This window comes from Patiria miniata, unplaced genomic scaffold, assembly GCF_015706575.1.
Source record: "Patiria miniata isolate m_02_andy unplaced genomic scaffold, ASM1570657v1 HiC_scaffold_25, whole genome shotgun sequence".
Lineage (NCBI taxonomy): Eukaryota > Metazoa > Echinodermata > Asteroidea > Valvatida > Asterinidae > Patiria > Patiria miniata.
Genome location: NW_024037064.1, coordinates 11,303,353 through 11,325,747, shown reverse-complemented (window position 1 = coordinate 11,325,747; position 22,395 = coordinate 11,303,353). Strand labels below are relative to the sequence as shown.

The window sequence follows — 22,395 nt, the reverse complement described above, 5'->3', positions numbered from 1 at the left end:
TTATCACATATTGACTCAGACTATAGTATAGGCCTATTGTGGGCATTATCAAAACGTTGACCTTATACCCTGTGTTGTGTGAGTGATTTGTTATCTAAATCCATTGTAGTTGGGGCTAATTTGTGGTCAGTGTGGTTTTAGTGGTCCAGCCATCTTTATCTACAGATTGTGTTTTTTATTTTTTTTTGCCATCCAGGTGCTTTTAAGGTAACCCCATCGAAGCCTACAGAGAAGGGCAGATGCGGAGCAACTGACCAATCATGGGCTAGCTTTCATTAGCAGGCTCCACCCACATATGTTACCAGTGCCCAGCATTAACTGACCAATCAAGGATCAGATTTCATTAGCAAACAACTGACCAATCGGAAGCAGTGGATGCACAGCATGGACTTTACGACATTTCCTACATCACCGAACCCATGAAAGCGGAAGTGCACAGTGATACTTCAACCAGCCCAAAAACCAGAAGGCGAGCCGGTCATGAATTAAACATGACTCACGGACCCCATGCAGCCCTCAAAACTTGGGCTTTGTCAATCAAATTGTTCAAATCAACTCATTGCATTCCAGCCTACATGTACACTTTTATTTAAATTGAAAATATCAAAAGTTAACCGCCCAGCAGAAGTTGAATGCAGTTGTGTAAGGAATTTGACTTCACCGAACCGGAACGGCTTTTCATTTTTATCAATGTTCAGTACTTCTGTATGCACAAAGCCTACAATTGTACATGTACATTTACATACAAAGCATATGTCTGTGACATGGACTGCAGTGTGTGTTTGATCAAGAACCTGTGTGAGAAATACTGCTGGAGAAAAACCTGTTTCAAGCGCTAAACGTGAATTTGCAGAAGCAGTCATGTCTGCGGATACACATGTCGAAATGGAGATGGCCGACAGCGTTACTGGAACTTGGGAATCAGACGACGTGATTTTGCAGTCTGTGCAGGCCTTGACGGAACACATGAAACTGCTTTCAGACGAAACCAAATCGCTGGCCCGCGAGGGGTTCACCTTGCGAGGCGAACTGGAGCGCGTGGCCTCGCAGGTGGACAGCAAGGCGCATAATTTGGCCACGGGAATGACCTCGTCTAACCAAGTGGGGCACTGCCGTCTGCAGGGTCATAGGTCATTATGCAAATCAGATGGCGGGGGAGAATGCGCGTGTGATGTTCGCCACAGGGTGAAGCCTGTGGTGATCGACCAGGCTTCCCAAGTTGGTAGGTATTTAAATCTGTTTACATCAGTACAGTTGAATTCATTTTGTGTCACTAAGGGAACGTCTCAAAAGTCGGAACGTGCCCGTTCCACATGGAACGTTCCTTTCAGGAACACTGTGCTACCTGGAACGGGCTGTTCCCGAGTAAGCGTGCACATGCATGGACCAACGTTCCCACACGGAATCACCTGTCATTCCGGGCTGTTCCCATTGGGAACTTGGCACAGGCGATGTTCCCTGTTGGAACGTTCCAAGCATTCTGAATTTTGAGAAGTTCCCTACAAGTACACACTATTTCAGACTGGTGTTCAAGATTCATGCTAAACCAAAACAAGTTATCAAATTAACACACCCGTGGGAAACTATAACCAGGTCAGTAGCGTATCCAGCTTTTGATGTCAGGTGGGGCAACCGCACATACGCGCCGAAATGTAGACATTTTTTTTTCTCCATACACTTGGCCTCCGTAAAAATTTAAAAAGCGGCAAAGGTTTTGCGGTTTTCAGAACAGATGACGGATAAACACGCAACGCACAAGGCTGGAAATATCTGTCTGCGACCCACTCGCTGTGAGTGACGCCGGAAATATCAGGGTGTGCTCACCGCAGATGACGGCCTGAACTCGTCTGGCATAGAGGTTCTTGAAAAACAATCCTGTTGCCTGGGTCCGGTCAGTGTCAAAATAATTTCGGCGCGAACTGGTTAAGCAGTATTCTCTAGACTGATCCCGTTTGCTTTTTCCCAGGTTTGTAGCATTTGTGTTGCAAGCATAGTGACTTACAGGTGTAGGGTGTAATCACTGGCTACATGGCATTCTGGCTAGTGTCCTTTTAACAAAGTAGTGGACAAAGTGGGAATCCGCCAACATACCGGTAGGTCTGGATAGCTCAGTCGGTAGAGCACCGGAATGGCAATCCAGAGGTCGCAGGTTCAGGTCCCTACTCCCGTCAATTTCTTTTGTTCAACAGACCAAATATAACTAGATTTAAAGCCAGTGATAAACAAAATTGCATGAAAATGATATAAAGGCCATTATGACCGTTGTTCCAAGGCGTTCGCTCAGCACCAAATGATTTGCATATTGTAGCCTTGTGAGTGCCAAGCGCGGCTACTGTTTCGTTTAATAGCGGCCAACCATCAATCATCGGAAACTATCATCGAACGCCTTGACCAAGGCTATCTTTCCATTGACTAGACACTGGAGTTAACTTGCGCTTGTCCATTCAAACTGTTTAAACTATTATCTTAAGAATAATTTTGCTGATTTTCACGTCGTCTTCATCAGCTATTATTTTTTGTGTGAGAGATTGTCAAATCAGCTATAAACAAGTTGGGACTCTGGAGTAACTTTGCGCTAACCCTCAGATTTTGCATTCCTGTTTCATCAGTATTGTGACTTTTTTTAATGGGATGTAATAACAATGTGTCTGAATGGAAAAGTATTCAGGTTTTTGCAGTTAGTATATTTTCAGAAATTGCTGCACATTCCAAGAGACCATTTAATGCAAAGTTTGAAGAAAAAGAAAGTTTGGCCATGTTAAGTTGTATTAAGACCCACAGTTTCAGGGCCCATGGAACATACGATTTGTAGCTTTAAGTCTTTCGCTACGGAATTTAACTTACCGATTTTGTCCCGTTTGGACGTAATAAATCGCTGGAAATTCCGCCGTGTGTCGATGTGGACGCCGCCATCTTTAAATGTATCTCTGTAAACAAACTGCTCACAATAACCTGCAGCGCACCTCGGCCAGACGGAGAGCCGCTGGCAGCGGCTCAAACTAGGGTCAGAGGTTATACGACATAAATTATGTAGATAAAGCACACGTCATGGGGATACCCTGTTTATTCACGGCGATGTCACCGAGCCGCTGCCAGCGGCTTTCCGCACGACTTGTACAATTTTGGTGAGCCGCTATCAGCGGCTCGCCGTAGCGAAAGAGTTAAAAAAGGGTAGTTTTCCCCTTCTCTTTGCTTTCTTCAACAAAACTGTAAAATGGTGTTTTGGTCATACAAATATTCTAATGGGCAAAATAGGGATACAGTTGCAATGCATAAAATACATGTATGCAGCGCACCATACGCTGAAATGCGTACACCGCACAGTACTGAGCATCATCAGGTATCCACACAGAGTAGAATTTGACATGGAAATCTCTTAACGTGTGCTGTGTAACATCTTGAGGTGAAAGCTGGACATCTAGTTGCAACCTCTATCTAATCCGCAAATTGCATAAAAATTTATAAGGTCACTCGCTTAATTGGGACACACTTATGCGCAGTGTCGATGTACATACATACGGTACTTAAACCGTATGTGTGTTAATGGAAAAATAGACTTTTTGAATGAACAAAATCGGAGGTTAAATACATACTGAATGGGTGCATTCCTATGCAATAAATAAAAATTAAAAAATCTGACACACATACCTGAAAGCCGTTTTTTTTTTAAGTACTTCCGGGCGATCGAGTCAAAAAGAAAGTGCCCGAATTAGATTTTTTTAAAAAATATGTGGCTCTCTCTATTTCATTAACCCTAACATACCTGATTCCATAAAATTCCGCACCCCTGTTTTGGAGTAATCCAGCAGATCCAGGATACCTCCATATGGAAAAAAATTGGGGGATTTTGATGGATTCGGGACAGTATAAGCCTAGCAGTACTGCAGGGTTTTGATGGATTCAGGATACATGTACCTCCATATTGAGCAGACTTTGATGGATTCAGGATCTCAACAGTTTAACTCCTTGGCTATATGTTTCGTGTGTACGAGGTATATGTACTACACTGGTGGATTCTGATGGACTCACTGGTGGATTTTGGTAGACTCAGGACACCAACATTTACTGTGAAAATTTCCCGTAAATTGCATTTACTCTATTCCCAAGTTATGAGTATCACAAAATTCAGCTGTCCACCACTGATCATTTACAGTTCTACAAACTGATGAATACCCATTGAATACAATGAAACATTGACGTTTTCCCACCTCGATGATTGGAGGAGAACTTGCAAAAGAAAACGTACCAAAATTGCCATTATTTCAGAAAAAAAATAGATGAAATGTTCATCATTATTCAAACCATCTGACAGTAAAAATAATGTTTCAGTTTTGATTTAAGCGATTAAAATCTTATTGGTATTTGAATGCTGTAATTCTCACTCGTCTCAATAGCCTCCTATGGCATTCCATGGACAGCGATAAAAAAATGGGTTATTTTAGTAAAATGCGCATAATTTCTGATAGCATTGATCATTTTTTTTTTAAATAAGTGGAAGAACATGGCCAATTCCGGCATGACAGACGGGATAGATTTACACTACCTTTTTTTTCAAAGGCTTGCCACAACCAATATGTTAGGGATAAAGTCAAAGTAAACACTCTGTATTTCAAAATAAAAAACAATCTATGAAACTAGAGGATCCAGTGGCCGTATATAGTGACAAAGTGAAATTAGTGAAATTTCAATCCTTGATAAAAAAAAAATCAAAGTGCAGTAGAAGGAGAAGCAAAAACTGTTTCTGAAAGTGAAAGCTTTGTTTGTCTACTTTCCCAGAAAAAAATGATTTACTTGTAGAAAATGTACCAGTACTTTGAAAATTCATGAGTTCGCTACTCTCATTCGGAATTAACCACATGCTCTTTTAAGATATACTTCATTTGTGTTTCAAATTTGATTGCTTTATATAAAAAAAAAATATTTTGGGTCACTTTCTTTTTGACTCGCCCTGTACTCCATAAAATTGTTGGACTCTATTGTTTCATGATTCTTAACTACTGGATGAGACTGCTGCTTATAAATATCTTTTCACATACTGTATACATGTACTATGTAGTTCCCACCCCTGCACTTTCACAAAGGCCCCCTCCCTTGTGTACTTGTACTTTTCCACTCGGAAGCACTTCACTTGAACAAAATCCCCTAACTAGTTCAAGTTGAATGTGTGAGTGTAGAGAAGAGCATAATTTACTTGCACATGTGGACATTTGTGCTGGTACATGCATACGTACATGTATGGAAAGATTTGCAGGGTTAAATGATATATAAATGCTGGATCTTGTGTGTTAATATTAACATCTTATTTTTTTGATAAGAAGGAATCTGAATCCTCTAAAATCCGGAAATGATGTGCACATACACATACATGTACCGGTATGTGTGGATAATAATCATGCACTGTGATCATCCTGGTATACATGTACATGTATTTCATACATTGCACAGCTCTACGTACATACCAAGTTTCGTGAAACTTACATTGCACAAAATTTCACCACAATAAGATACACTGTACAAGCATTGCATAGTTAAGATACATTGTACCCCGGTCTCTGTTTTGTGAAATTTGCTGTAGTCGTGTAGAGCTTATAAAGTTCACATCCATGGCTCAGGCAGACAGTGGATGCATGCTATGCATTCATCATCAAGTGACTGCTGGACTTTTGTGCTTGGCCTGAGAAGTTAACTTTTTCCAACGAAAGTCACTTTCAAAATATGGAGTGTAACTTCCGTCCCGTCTGTCACGCTGGTTTCACTTTGTCACTATACAGCAACTGAATCCTCTAGTTTCATGGATTGTGTTTTAATTTGAAATGCAGAGTGTTTGCTTTGACTTTACACATAACTTAGATGGTTACACCTTACATATAGGTTGTGGCAGGCCTTTGAAAAAAAAAGGTAGTGTAAATCTGTCCCGTCTGTCACGCTGGAGTTGGCCAAAAATGTGTATTGTAAACATATATTTTTCTGTTGAAGGTATACGAACTATGCAGTCCATTTTTGTAAAGTTTATTGACATTTGTAATCCAAGGAGGATGGTATGTTACATGATATTGTGCCTTATTGTGCCTTACATACATCATTGCAGCTGATGATTATACCCATCATGCTAATAATGGAAATGAAATACTGCCTTAATATATGTTTTAACATCATTACTACCCCATAAATGAACACAGTATATATATTTTTTTCCAGTATAATGCAAGCACGTATACATGTCTCTGATGTTAGGTATTGCAAGGTAATTCAACAGTTGTCATTTTAGGTCTCTGAACTCAATTTTCAATGATTTTTGTTCAAAAAACAATACCAGTAACAATATATTCAACAGTATGTGCAGGTTTCGATTGTGCAATATGTAAACCTCCACGCATTGAAACATTTCGTAAAAGTTGATGACGATGATAGATCGTTAATTAACGATTACCCGGTACCATATTAGTTCCGTTTACTGTTCAAATATACATGTACCGGTAGATGGGCATGTACTACGTGTAACTGGTACGTACCAGCAACAACACGTCAACGAACTTTTGCCTTGTGTTGGGAAAGGAAGAATAAATTCTCATGAAAACGAAACTTTCAAGTTTTGGTTACCCATTAGCACTACTTTGTAATTACATTGTAATAAATTATTATCTGAGGAATTTATCATGAGTGCTTGTGCAGTTTCGGGTGCTGGAGGGAGTACTGTGCTGAAAGACTTGCTAAAATGAACCTTTCAAATTTATAAAATCACTTGGTTATTTTAATATTGACACAGCACTCATAAAAGAGCTTTTTTTTTGTTTATAAATGCAGGCTTGTGAAATAATTTTAGGTATTGTTCCACATACCCCCAAATACATTTTACGTACACACGTGTAGACAGTACCTTATACTTAGGTCCTATACATGTTCATGTACGTTTGACTTTATGTTTACAATTTTGTTTTCAACTGTTCTTGCCTTTTCTAATAAAAACAATGAAGAAAACCCAAATTCCACCCAAAGACACACCATCATATGCATATGCTGCATTTACAGAGCACAGGACTTCACAAGCAAATTCAGCGAATTCAAAATGACATCCTTATTCTAGCACCTGTTTCTATTCAAACATTCACAGCTGAAAAAAGGGGCAACTCGGAAGATATAAATTGCCACTATCGTCAGCCACTTTGTGAATTATTAACTCTAATAGTACCAGCTTAAAGCTTAGAGGAGTATAAATTATGAGAAAGTGGTCACGTGACCGTGACCGCGATCAGTGGTCATATCAGGTCAACAAACTTTGCGATGGCTGGAATTGATACTGTGGGCTACAGACTTCAGTCACAATATTGTTAATTAAATTACAATTATTAGAAGGGAAAGTATCCAGGTACCACACTGACGCTGATAAAGGGTTTCATGCTGATCGGCCAAAGCGTTTACTGGAGATAACAAAAACCAAAACCTGAGAAACCAAGTACGCAACCATGGAGGAACTACACCAGTGTATAGGCAGCCTACGGGACAGGTCTATACATGTTTGGAGACTACTTACTGTTGTCATGGAGCTTTATATGCTTCTGCACAATTGCTTATGTGAATGAACAGGAACATTTTTTTAGATATGCGCAATACATATGTCTGTGCCTCATTGCACAATGCTAATTGTGTCACTTGTTTGTGCAATTGTACTGCAGGTTTGCAGTGCACTACGGGAAAAAAAGGGTTTATAACAAATGATTTTGACCTTTAGCACAAGTTTGTATTGTTGCATTGTTCTGCACGGTATACAAACATGTATCCCCCTTGATAAACCCATATGCTGGGGTGGTTTGGGCTTCTCTGGGGTAATTTATAGGCAGTACTTTTTCCAGCACAAAGACTTAAATGTGTAGGGATGGGAACTGGGATCGCAACCAACCCACCCCAAATTTTAAATCTGTCAAAATTAAATGAAAATCAATTGTTACTTCTTTTTCCCCCTTTATTATTATTTATTTATTTCTTATTTCAACTGGGTGGCCCATTCAGTGGAATCCACTGGTCTCCCATGGATCCCAGCATACATAAAAGACAATAAACATAAACAATTAACAAGAGAAATACACATTCACAAAAAATCACATTTACTTTAAAAGTCATCAAGCAAAGAAATAAAGACCCTCCCAAAGCAATTACCAGAAGCATTAATTGTCATTTAAGTCCCTAGTTGGTGTAGGCTAGGCTGCACCCTCGCATCGCATCGTAGTTTACATACTAAAAAAAAAACCACACAAAATGCATACGAATGTAACGAAAGATAAAACTGACGACACATGATGTTTAAAAAGACCGACATCTTAAAAAATCCACTTTATGTATGCACATATAAACCCTCCCAAAGCAAATAACCAAAACCATTAAATTTACATGATATCAAGTCTGCTGCAGAACTTTACAAGGGGGCTCTGTGGTGGGCTCCATTTTTCAGCCATATGTCCAAATTCTCCAGGAATTGAAATTGCCCACATGATGTTCAAAATATTTTAATTTATACGCTCATTGTCATTTTTGCAGGTACAGTGTGTATACAAATCTGGATTGGCAACCCATTAAATTTTCAATTGGTTTACTTACACATACATTTGTAATTCAAATTATGCTGGCGTATGACTCACTTTGATCAGTGCATATTGGAAATGTTCAAATATTCGATCGAATCCATAGTTTGAATAATCAAATTGTAAATTATTTGAAAATGCCGCATCACTATGCCAGTGTTTCCCCTGGCTAATGAAATGAGCGAGATAGTAAAATTTCAAATTGATGATTGAAACAAAATTGATGCAGTTTGCAAACTCAAAAGGATGCTGCCCTTACAAAAATGCGAGATGATTCCATTTACACATCCAAATTGTGAGTTCTTAATACATAGAGGTCAAGGAAAACGCTCATAAACTACACAAAATAAAATATTTTTCAATTAGTATTCCTTTATTGCAAATCTTCACAGCGAGGTGGTGATATTGACAAAAATTGAGCACGGTGATCACTGAAAGTAGCGAGGTGGGCCGCCTCACGTTTGAATGGGCAGGGGAAACATTGCACTATGCATTTGTGTCAAGTCGTGTATCATGCAAATATTGAATTGAGAATATGGCAACAAAATTGTATTAAAATGTTACACACGTACATGTACATGTGGCATGTTTATACTTTGCTGTAGAAGTCTGTAGGCCTATCCTAAGTGGATGGCTTAATTTTTAATATCAAATGGATGTGAATAGGGTCGTACGTCATGGCTGTGTCTAATGTATGCCAAATATACGAATATTGAATAATCCACCGTGTATCGGAACATAATTTTTTCAAAATTAGTTATGTGTTCTGGAGAAGATGATGAAAAACATATCATGATGTTATTTTAATTGTATAAGGTGAATGGTTTTATTCAGTGTTTGTCATGTGCCATATTTTGTCAACAGTCATTGCTAATTTTCAAAAGGGGTGCCGGAAACCTGATCAGCTTAATGGCATGTACAAAACCAGTTCGGTGTCTCGATAAATATCCCGAATGACATGTGACTTGGAAATACATGATACATTTTGTGGAAAACGTATCATTTATGTCCAACTCTTAATAAGCTATTGCATTATGGGTGTTTATTGCCCTTTTGTTCTAAAATTTTCATGAAAAACATTATAGCCCAAATTCTGTGATTTCTGTGATAAAGTGAGACTATTGCACATCAGTCGTTCAAATTATTACTAAATCTTTAGTCTTTTTGATTGATTCACATGGATAAGGCAGATATTTACATTTAAACCCTCCTTAACCCTAACCACCCCAACTCCATCAAAATCCATCCCCGCCCACCCCCATTTTGTTGGATTTTGGGGGACTTGGTCCAGAAAGCCTGGCGTGACTAAATATTGATGGAGTTTGATGGACTTTGGCCTAATAATGGCCTGAAGCAGTGCTATGGGGTAGGCCGATTGATTTTAAAGCCATGTGTAGCAAGTGCATGAATGTCTACCAGTGCGCCAACCAATGGTGGATTCCATTATGTCATGTACAGTTTTGTATTGCAAGCACTGTGATTGATGGATTTTGATGGACTTGGTCCATTTCCTAGTAAAAGACGCTAGGGAGTTGGGTATTCTATTGTCTTCTGCACTTTGCAACCAGTTTTTACATAACCACTTTTTATCCAGAGTTAATTGCATCCATGCACACTTCAGATGCCAAAGTACGGGTACACCTAATCCTTCTGTCATGTCGGTGGATTATGCATGGATATTTACTTCAAATTCCTGCACAATTCCTTTGTGTGGTTATATATTTACATGTAGCTCATCAGGGCAAGCAGGCAGATTCGGTCAGGCTTCGGTGCTCTCCATAGTGCTGTTTTGTGCTGTGACTCTGAGTGACAAATGAACTCAAACTACAAGGTTTTTTTACATATTGCTCTGAATATATGAATGCACTCCAATCCCTCCTTTTGTGTACCTACCTGCACCATACTTGATAGTGTACCTGCATTGTACCTGCACCATACATGTACTTGATAGCGTTGTCACTACAAATACCATTTTACATTAAAGTGAATGTACTATATCATTGGCTTTTGCTGCAATTTAGAAATGAACTAATTGAGGGGTTAGTATAATACATGTAGATCAAATATCGTTACCCTGACATGTTTGAAGTTGTTTGTTCGAAAATGCTGGGAAAAAACAAGAAAAACAAAAATGTTCAAGTAGTCTGGTTCCCTAGATGCCGGAAAATTGTAAGTTAAAGGAACCAGTTTAGCTGGATTGCATCCATTCATGAACATGTATAGCAAACAAAATTTGAACTGAAATAAAAGGTAAATTTGGAGCAGTAGTTGAAAAATAGTTTGGTTTTTCCAACAGTGGTCGGACGACCACCATTGGAAATTAATACAAAAATACAACTTTTCTTGAAAATGACTTCACACTATGTGCCATAATTTTACAGGAGTCTTTAAACTGTCATTTACCAACATCCTAGCAAGGTATTTCGTAAAAAAATTGGTAGTTTTGTTTTTGGATATTTGCAAATGTTGTATATATTCCTTTTAAGTTGTATTGAGCTCTTATACTGACCTAGCTACGTGACCCTGCCTAGTACGGTACCTGTAGTAGGCAGGTCTTCAAAAATATGATTGATGGTAAAGCCGTGAGAAAAACGCAGAGCCTAACACTCAGTGCTGACTGCTGGGTCGACATGGTAGAATATTCATGAGATAACCATTTTTTTATTGTGTACCCTGAATTTTATTTACACATATATACACGACTTTGTCGCGCGTATTTTATAAACATGCACAAATCAATGAGCATGTTTACATTTATGCGACACAGTCGTGTGACTTATCGCACTAATTAAACAAATTGCGTAACATATCGCATATTTGTTTGTTCACACATAGGGTGTGCGACATTGCAGCGTGACATACTGGTACTCGTTGCGACAAAATCACGTATACATGTGTAAGGCCCTGTGAACTGTTCAAGGGGATGGTGCCAGAATATGCGTTCTAAGCTTCACTTTAAAAATTTTTTTTGAAAAGTGGCTTAAAACATTAGCGTATATCATTTATCACAAATTTTAAATTATTCATCAGAGCAGACTGGTATTATTGTAATAAAAGTTATTTCATTACTTTCATTTCTATTCGCAAGTTCTAAAACGAACATTTTACCACGCTTTCAATTTAATATGGCCGACTCGTGAATAAAGCCTTATTACGACAACTGTACAGCACGTTGCGACCATTATGCCATTATTAGAATTCGCATTGACAGTAAGCCCTGCACGATGTGCTTGCTAGCCAAATGCTTGCCAGCCAATGCTTGCCTGTACTGCAAAGGTGGCTGGTCGGAGAAACCCCCTGGTCACGTGGTACTTTTGACGTCATATGATCAGAATCTATACTGCATTGCAAGTTTAACCATGTACTCCAAATTGTGCCCTCCTTTTGTCTCAACCACACCTAAAAAAATGCTAATGTTGACATTTCAGATTTGGATGTGGAGAGAGTGTACTGGAATGCTGGACCCCTCAAGAAAGTGGAGAACCGAACTTACGAGGCCCAGAAACTGTCTCATTTGCCCACGCGACAGGCCGTCCACTTAGAGTTCAGTGATATCACCTACACTGTCAAGGAAGGCAGCATGTGGTCCCGCAAAAGAGGTATAGGGCCTAAGGGCTGAGTCATTCAAAGGTTTCCATATTCATATATATACAAATGTCAGTTTAATCAAATTTTTCAATATTTCGTCGTGTCTGTTTAACAAGGTCGTATCTCCTAAACTGGCGTGTGACGTCATGTATGTGAAACGCAAGTATTCATTGTCAAAAGGTTGTATCTCGCTTAAAATAACCCGGGTGTACATTCCATGTCAATGGACGTTGCGATACGTGAGTTACGACCTTGTTGCATGGCATTCGCGCTTTGTTGCAGAACCTTGTTGGACTGACGCGACGATTTTACTACGTGAAAAAAATAGTCCTACTTTTGATCCTGAATAACTCCGTTGTTTATTTAACAATGGAATTAAACCAAAATTTCGGATCATATTCAACTAGGCATGAAAATTTTATGGAGCGTCTTTTATTAACTTTGTGCAAGAGGGTGAGATTTAAACACCATAGGAAAAAAATACTCACTTTCAGAATCTGACACTTTCGGCTTGGCATCCTCCAATGTTGATACAGTGCTGGAGACGGTTGCGAAAGGCACGTGCTGCGGCCGAAAGCTTCCGAAGGAATGCAGGATCAAACCTGAAATCATTGCAGACTTCCTCGATCCTTTGGCATGTTTGGCACAACACACGATTGAGGAGGTGTGCAATGAAATCAGGAGTGATCCTGCATTCCTTCAGAAGCTTTCCTCCGCAACATGAACCTTCCGCCACCGTCCCGAGCGCTGTATCCATGCCTCTTTTCTTTTAGGGAACAAGACCATTCTGAAGAGTCTGTCTGGTCGCTTTTCACCAGGGGAGCTGATTGCGATCATGGGGCCCTCAGGGGCTGGCAAGAGCTCCTTCATGAACGCCCTGGCAGGTTACAGGTATGCACCTTTAGGATGACCTCTCATGACCCATAATGAAGTCATCATGATGTCACTCCACTTTTGTCTGTAACACGTCCCTATCTATGTATACAAATTAAGTTCCAACCCAATCGGACTTATAGTTTTATAGATATATACACCTTTAAGATGACGTCACATGACTATTGGTGATGTCATGATGATATATAACTTGTCTAGGGCCAACTTAACCTTTGGTTTTTTGTCTGTGCCTAGTTTAAAGGCAATCTGATTGCATTTTATGTCCTATTTTGGTAATAGAAGAAAATGTAAAAGGTTTAAAAATTAATAAAAAATCTGGTGACGGCGTCGTCATGCAGTCACTTTGGATTTTGCATACTAGTAAAAGTACGATGTATCTACTAAGCACCAAGTTTCAAGAAGATTGACTCAGCATGTTCTGTTGATGAGATATGGCTTTTAGGTTGAAAATTCATTAAAAATCACACAATGATGTCATGACGTCACCTGAATTGTTACCTACATGTATAACACATCCCGGTCTACCTACATACCAAGTTTCAACCCAATCTGACTTAATACAGTTCTCTATATGGTCTTAAAACATGCACCTTTAAGATGACGTCATTGACCCACGATGATGTCATTATGACGTTTCTCTTTGGGAAACTATGAACTGGTGTTCTGTAACAGGAATAAATATGTTACACTTTATTGTGGTGTTGATTTTGTCTAGAACACACTCCATGAAGGGCACGCTCCTTGTCAATGGTCAGGCACGGAATCTCCGACAGTTTCGGAAGATGTCGTGCTACATCATGCAGGACTGCAACCTCTTACCTCACCTCAGCGTCATGGAGGCCATGATGGTCTCGGCCAACCTCAAGCTGCCCGAAAAGATCGGCCGAGGTGCCAAGAAGATTGTTGTAAGTTGGGTTGGTCTTGGAAATGTGCCTGTTGCATTCTTCCTCAGTTTTCCCATCCTCGTATTAAGCACAGACTCAGTCTCTCACATGAAGTGGGTATCAAGCACTTGCGTTATTGGAGAAGTCAATGATGGCCAAACCAATCAGTTATTTTATTTTACCTCGGTCATTATATTTGGAGAGAAGAAGCATGTCACCAGTTTTTGACTACATTATCAAGTCCCATCCCACTTGCCGGTCCCTCATTTGTCTGTCATATAAAGTTTCAACCATTACCATATTGTGCTTTCCGATACCATCCTGTCCTGTCCCTTCGTGTCACATTCTGTGACATTCTGTCCCATCGTTCCCTGATTTGTGCCATCCTGTTCTGTCCTTCCTTCCATCCCATCCTGCCTGCCCTATAGCTTCCTGACCATACTCTTACGTCCCTTGCCATACCTTCTGTCCCTGTTTCATCCTTCCTGTCCCTGGTGACCCCGTCCCATGCCATCACATTCAGTGTCATCCCATCCTGAGCCATGGTGTCTAGTCACATCTCAGCCTCACGCAGCCCTGTACTGTTTCATCCCCTCCTGTCCCTTGTGACCCCGTCCCATGCCATTCCATCCTGTGCCATCCCATCCTGTGTCATCCCACCATGGTGTTAGGTTCCATCTCATCTCACACAGCCCTGTACGTACCATTCATTCCCTCCCGTCCCTGGTGACCCCGTCCCATACCATCCCATTCCGTGCCATCCCATCTCGTGTCATGCTATTCTGTGCCATGTTATCAGATCACATCTCATCTCATCTCATGCAGCCCTGTACCATTTCTTCCCCTTCTTTCCCTGGTGACCCCATCCCATACCATCCTGCCCCGTGCCATCCCAACTCGTGTGTCGTGCCATCCTGTGCCATGGTGTCAGATTGCATCTCATCTCATGCAGCCCTGTACTGTTCCATCCCCTTCTGTCCCTGGTGACCCCGTCCCATGCTATCCCATCCCATGCCATCCCCTAAGTGTCATCCCATCCTGTGACATGGTGTCAGATCACATCCAATCTCATGCAGCCCTGTACGGTTTCATCCCCTCGTATCATGTCCCTGGTGACCCGTCCCATGCCATCCCATCCCATGCCATCCCCTAAGTGTCATCCCATCCTGTGCCATTGTATCAGATCACATCTCATCTCATGCAGCCCTGTACCGTTCCATCCCCTCCTGTCCCTGGTGAACCTGTCCCATACCATCCCGTCCCATGCCATCCCAACTCGTGTGTCGTGCCATCCTGTGCCATGGTGTCAGATCATAGCTCATCTCATACAGCCCTGTACCGTTCCATCCCCTCCTGTCCATAGTGACCCTGTCCCATGCCATCCCCTGGGTGTCATCCCATCTTGTGCCATGGTATCAGATCACGTCTCATCTCATGCAGCCCTGTACCGTTTCATCCCCCCTGTCCCTGATGACCTTTCCCATGCCATAATGTCCCATGCTATCCCCTGGGTGTCATCCCATCCTGTGCCATGGTGTCAGATCACAGCTCATCTCATGCAGCCCTGTACCGTTTCATCCCCCCTGTCCCTGGTGATCCCGCCTCATGCCATAATGTCCCATGCCATCCCCTGGGTGTCATCCCATCCTGTGCCATGGTATCAGATCACATCTCATCTCATGCAGCCCTGTACCGTTTCATCCCCCCTGTCCCTGGTGACCCGTCCCATGCCATAATGTCCCATGCTATCCCCTGGGTGTCATCCCATCCTGTGCCATGGTATCAGATCACATCTCATCTCATGCATCCCTGTACCGTTTCATCCCCTCCTGTCCCTGGTGACCCTGTCTCGTGCCGTCCTGTCCCATGCCATCCCCTGGGTGTCATCCCACCCTGTGCCATGGTATCAGATTACATCTCATCTCATGCAGCCCTGTACCGTTTCATCCCTCCTGTCCCGGGTGACCCCGTCCCATGCCGTCCCGTCCCATGCTATATCCCCTGGGTACCATCCCATCCTGTTGTTGAGGCAATCGTCAATGAATTGCCCATCTGTGACCATGAGTATATTTGGAAACAGTGCAGGACCCCATGTAGGGGGCCATTGACCAAAGCTGACCAATAGATGTCACCAAAGTACACTTTTGACGCATCCGATGTACATGTACATGTAATAATTTATTACTTAATTTAAAAAGTTTAGTGAAATAAATGTATTTGCAGAACCCATGATGCTTAATCAGTTCATAGGCGGGTAAGGGGGGTATTTACCCCCCCCCCCCCCCCCGCCAAATATATTGTAAAGACTGCCCTTTTCCATTCAAATGCCATTTTTTCACCAGCGCTTTACCCCCCTCCCCCCCCCCCCCCAATTTGTAAAGAGTGCCCTTCTTTTGTTAACAAGTACCCTTTAAAAAAAAAAAGTCATGCCTTTTTTGTGCCATCTGCCGTTACAGGTGCCTTTTTTTCAAAATTTTGCACATGTATTGCCCTGAAAAGCACCATATATTGACACCCCCCCCCCCCCCCCCCCCACTATTGGATTTTACGGAGGCCAATTGTCAAGAGAAAAAAACGTGTCAACATTTCAGCACGAATGTGCAAGTGCCTTTTTCAAGAAATGGTTACCCCCTTATAACCTTGCTACGCCACTGCAGTTGGTTGGTACAAGCATGCTGTGTGCAGTACGGTACAAACAAAATCCATTCTGCGTGGTGTAAGATGTTTTCGAAGGTGTAATGTTATAATCTTTCTCATACAACATGCAAAATTGTATGATTATAAGCAAAATTGAAACACGAGGATTTTTAGCAGGATTGGACATGATAATTTACAATGACCATAAACACAAAAATATATGTAAGTGCACGATATATTAATCCATCACTTACCCAAGACCGGATCGAAACAGAAAACATGAAGCATGTTTTTCTCCCAGGGTCTACTATTGACTCTTGGGAATGAGGTTAATTCAAGCTATGGCTATATCCATGCCATGCCCTAACTTCACAATCCGAGTTTCCCCCATACTTGATACAAGCACGTTTCATGGATACTGCCATCTTGTTCAAAATGACCCTCCCCTTTGTCTATCCCAACGCTCGATTTGTAACATCGCCATGCACTTAAATCATGTTTGTTAATCCTGAAATTGTATGGTAATAATAGTCTCGTCGCTGGTCCCAGAACAGCCTGCCTTTACTCACTGAGGCACATACATGTAGTTCCTAGTCCGAGTATTACCCAATCAACAGCTTAGTCCACATTTCTGATGACTGCTTGCTGATGATTGTGCCCTCAACACTAGTCTGAGTATCACCCGTTGTCCACTCACTGTTACCAGCGTCTTATATATCTGAGCAATGCATCGTATGCGACCTCGATCAATTCGATCAGAAATGAGGACTAGGCTGTTGATTGGTCAATTTGGCTGACATGTTTTTGTAATCAACAACGGGTTACAGAAGACCCAATAGGAGGCGCCCACTGAATGGTCAGAATCTCGAGGTCAATATGCAGTCTTGTTTTGCATTAGTAATCGCCGAATCTTCTTGCATATCATCTACATGTACATGTATTCCACAGACTACATAAATTGTTCTAGTCCTAAAAAAATCGACTATTTCATTGAATTCATTTCATTCAAAGATGCACATTCAACATGCAATCTACAATTAAATTATTAAATTAAAAGCACTTTGTATATCCAAACATAGTCATTTTTCAGGTTCATTTGCCTCATTGTACATGGAATCACATTCTCATTCAAAATAGCCATAACAAATCCATGATGTAAAACAACAAAAACCCAATCATTATATCATTTCAAAAATCGCAATATTCAGCTTCATACTACCCGGTTATAAATCAACCATTTCAATTTCATATAAAATCGTTTCTATACTGATATCTAAAAACAAAATCTAAATTGTGCTGTTTAGAATTGGGACAAAACCAGAGGATTCATTGTAAAGACAGAAAGGAGAAGTAAAAGAGAGCAGGTAAGGTTTATATTCAGCCAATCAAAATTATCAAAAAAATTGTTTTGACCAATGAAATTCAAGCTTATATTGCATTGTGAAATACAACCTTAATAAGACCATGAAATAACTCAAATTACAATAGAAATTCCCCGCAAACACTTGAATAATCTTTCTCGGCTTTGAGAAAGACTCACATTTTAAGACTATAGGTTTACAGATTACAATTCATTAAAAAATTAATATTGCTACATATTTTAACATTAAAAGCATGTTTTTTTACAGGACACTATAAAATCTAAGTTTTTTTTTACAAGAAAACCCCCTGTATATATTTACCAAATATCTCCATTACTTTGCCAGATCTCAAGATAAACACTGACATGTTTAACTTATTGTGTCAGCACATCAAAACTGTGTGCTAAACATACTATTCTAAAATACTTTTCTTTTGTTGTTAGTAAAAACTGTGTAACATTTTTTTGCTGCTCTCCTTCAAGTAACTTTAAATATCAAACAATCTTTATATCTCTTGAAAAAATTCTAACATACCAGGGTAATGACTGAAGTTCATTTGCCCAAAGGTAATACGTGTACCAGTATGTATGAATTTTCTCTTTTTTTCTTGGAGATTCTGAACTGATAAACCAGATAACTTTTCAACATTTTCAACATTTTGCTTAAACTCTCAGTGTGGTTTCTGGAATTGATGAACATACAAAACGTGAAATACAGATGGCCCTGTTGACCATTGAAAGATGAGCCAAGAAAGAAAAATTGTGTTCAAATGTCTTGATCGTTCATCAGGGCAGGATTATCCATAACTGTTAGGCCTACAAAAATTTTTAAAGCCTACCAAAAACAAAACTGAAACTAATCAACAATAGACCGATTATTAAGTCTGCCTGAAAATGCTGACTATGCTCTTTCCAATGTATATGAAAAACTAGGAATTGAAATCCTAGTATAATATGGATAGCATATTAGTGACCCAACTCAACAAAATGAGGCACAAGCCCCCAGAATGAATGACAAGCCATATTACACAATGGAAATCAACTTATTTAGGTAACAAACTAATTTGATGTATCACAAATAAGAGAAAAACTATGTGCTCAATACTGCATGGAAAAAAACTATCAAGTGAAAATATGCCCTTAAGACTTGTTCCGTTGGATCTGACCCCTACCTTGGAAATTACCTTTTAATTTAAAGTCAAGGGTCCCATTCCACCTGCATGTTCTTCCCCTTCTCAGGGCTGATGGACCTAACATGGTTTTCTGCTAAATTGTGCATACGTTTTCTCTGTTTTCTCAAAATGTTAAGAATCCACTGAGCTAAAACTTCAACAAGTTAGTTGTCATGCACCCTTCTTACAATTTTAAGCAATTTTGTTGTTTCAAACAAAAATGCACATAAGCAAATGTTCCCATGTACCTTCGAGACTCATTACCTGGTATCCATTCACATTTTTGTCTAGGTTGAAGAGATTCTAAGCCTACTGGGTCTGATGGAGTGTGCCCACACCAGGACCTCCAAGCTATCAGGAGGACAGGTCAAGCGCCTCGCCATTGCCTTGGAACTTGTCAATAATCCTCCGGTGCTCTTCTTTGATGAACCAACAAGGTAATGACCTCCTAGCCCTGAGATTTGATAACATCAAACATGCTTGCTTTCCGCATGTAGTTGTAACAAATTGGAGAAGCCATACACGTCAAATTTGGGATCCACTTTGTACCTGTCCCTGTTAAATGTGACGACTACAAGTTTGTATTTCTGGATGCACTATTGAGCAGACATGCAAGTTTTCTTTGGATCCGCTGATTTCTTGTTTTTGACTTCTCATGAATGCCATGACAAATTGAAAACAACGTACAAAGACTTGTGTGGGTTGGAGTTTCCTCGTCACTTATTTATCAAAACAATTGGTCTTTTAAACGATTGGGAGAAATCTTTAAGTATTTTTCTAAATTCCTAGTTGCATGCCTGATTGAGGTTTTCTTCCTCCAAGATTAATTATGTTAAGCAAATGACCTATCCAACAAATAAAAGTTGGAAGTTGTTTTTGATGGCACTGGAATGGCAAATTACAAAGTTCTGAGGTAACGGGGACAGGAAAAAATTCACATTTTGGACCAATGCATCTTTCAGACCTTTCATCCAATTTTCAGACCTTTTTATAAATTGACATTCTCATCCCTCTACAGGACGTAGAGATGTTTGATTTAGTGAATAAATTACGGACAACATGGTCGCGTCAGTGCAACAAGGTCGTATCTCCTAAAATGGCAGAAACGCGAAACGCGAGTTTCAGAATGTCAAAAGGTCGTATGTGGCTTAAAATAACCCGGATGTACACGCAAAGTCAATGGACGTCGAGATAGACGTTGTTGCATGGAGCGTATACGCGCGAGATACGACTTTGTTGCAGAATGGACATATGACTGTGTAGCCCCATAAATGTGGCCTATTTACTGGACTGCCTCCGTAAACATAGGCCACACATCCACATGTACAAAAAACGTGTCGACTTTGCCAAATTTTGATTTTCACATTTAGGCTTACTTTGTAGATTTTTTTGCTTTAGAAGCATTCTCACCCTCTATATAGGCTAATCAGAAAGTGCTGCCTTTTTCAGATGTTTAATTTTTGTGAAATTTCATGTTGAAATTTTGATACGCAAACGTGTGCAAATGTATCTGGAAATTTCACGAAAAATGGACATCTGAAAAAGGCAGCACTTTCTGATTAGCCTATATAGAGGGTGAGAATGCCTTTAAAGCAAAAAAAAAGGAAAAAGTAAGCCTAAATGTGAAAATCAAAATTTGGCAAAGTCGACACGTTTTTTGTACATGTGGATGTGTGGCCTAGTTTACGGAGGCAGTCCAGTAAATAGGCCACATTTATGGGGCTAATGACTGTGTTGCACTGACACGACGACATGTTTGTGCTATGCACTTAACTGTGCTGTATGCTTTATTCAGGACTTTCTACAGAGTGTTCACTTTATTACAGTCATTATTTTGAAGGCCATCACCTATTGGCGGTAATTTTATATTGTAAGGTGGATACGTTACACAGGATTCTCACTTTTTTGTCTTTTATTACATCTAGAGCTTGGTTATCACCATTCATGTATTTGTCTCCTGTTTTTTGCACCGATAGTGGCCTTGATAGTTCCTCCAGTTTCCAATGTCTGTCTCTCTTGAAGTCATTGGCTCGAGGCGGCCGGACAGTCATCTGCACGATCCATCAACCCAGCGCCAGGCTGTTTGAAATGTTTGATCAGGTTTGTTTATAGGCATGGAATTAATAATATGTTTACAGACAGACAGCAGTTTGAAGTCTACAGGGTGAGTAGAAAAAACTGAAACCCAAATAGCAGGACCAATTCCTGAATGAAGTTTTGCCTGTAGCACTTTCAAAATCTAGGATATGAAAGCCCAATAAACAAGCTTTGTTTTAGTACAGGAATCATTCAAATCACTCATGTACTTTTCTAGTTACGGAATTTTGAACACAAACACCATTTTCATGTTCTGTCCACGGATCACAAAAAAAGTGAAGTGTTCTTTCAGCAAGACAAAAACAATTCACATAGGGATGTGTTTGAATCGATTCCGTTTTGCCGAAAGAACACTTACCTTTTTGTGATCCGTGGACAGAACTTTAAAATGGTGTTTGTGTTCAAAATTCCCTGACTTGAAAAGTACACGAGTGATTTGAATGATTCTTGTACTAACAGAAAGCTTATTGATTGGGCTTTTATATCCTCGATTTAAAAAGTGCTACAGGCAAAACTTCATTCGAAAATTGGTCCTGCCATTTGGGTTTTTTTTTTTTACTCACCCTGTACACTCTCAGATCAAACATTTGTACTTACAGGAGAAGTCTCACTCTCATATGTCGTGGATAACTTTTGGACACGTTTATCCGCATTAGGCCAACCTCGTACCCAGGGTGTCGAGCAGTATGCGCCCATCACTACCTGCTCTCTCAGCCTGGTATTGGATCATTTGCATGTGCAAGATTTTTGAAAAGTATGCAAATGAGGAATAGTCTGGTGCCTGCATGTGCGTTACATTTAGCGTTTGTTTTTGTATGCGGTGTCTGGGGTAAAAACAGAGTCAATTCGTAGCAGCGCGAGCATGGCGTGAGTTACGAAAACACGATTTTTATTCAATTAAACTGTTAAGATCTTAACGAAACAATATGCAGTATCACATTTCATATTAATATTAACAAATTGGAAAGGAAATTAATATTTTCGAGAAGGCGTGGACGAATGATCGCGAAAACACGTACTGCACGTTGTGAATAACAACACCAAGTACACGATAAAAATCCATTACTAGCCAATTGCGGTATCGAATCAGGATACAGGAAGAAAGTTTCCTATCCAGGGTTTACTATTGGAAACCGTGTTGGAAATAAAGTAAGCACTGGGGACGAGGTTGGCATTAGGCCCATTGC

The 22,395-nt window shown here is 40.3% G+C and overlaps 1 protein-coding gene across 2 annotated transcripts in view; it reads left to right on the top strand.

Moving 5' to 3' along the window:
* LOC119733167 (ATP-binding cassette sub-family G member 4-like) overlaps positions 1-22,395 on the top strand; it is a 38,032-nt gene that overhangs the window by 7,532 nt on the left and 8,105 nt on the right. Inside the window, exons 2-8 of one of the 2 annotated variants that reach the window (XM_038206743.1) lie at positions 197-1,222; positions 12,005-12,175; positions 12,938-13,055; positions 13,774-13,963; positions 17,884-17,943; positions 19,403-19,548; positions 21,088-21,211. In XM_038206743.1, the coding sequence (XP_038062671.1) occupies positions 862-1,222; positions 12,005-12,175; positions 12,938-13,055; positions 13,774-13,963; positions 17,884-17,943; positions 19,403-19,548; positions 21,088-21,211 (1,170 nt within the window). In that variant the 5' untranslated portion in view covers positions 197-861. The remainder of the gene's footprint in view (positions 1-196; positions 1,223-12,004; positions 12,176-12,937; positions 13,056-13,773; positions 13,964-17,883; positions 17,944-19,402; positions 19,549-21,087; positions 21,212-22,395) is intronic. The other variant, XM_038206744.1, reaches the window with a different exon arrangement.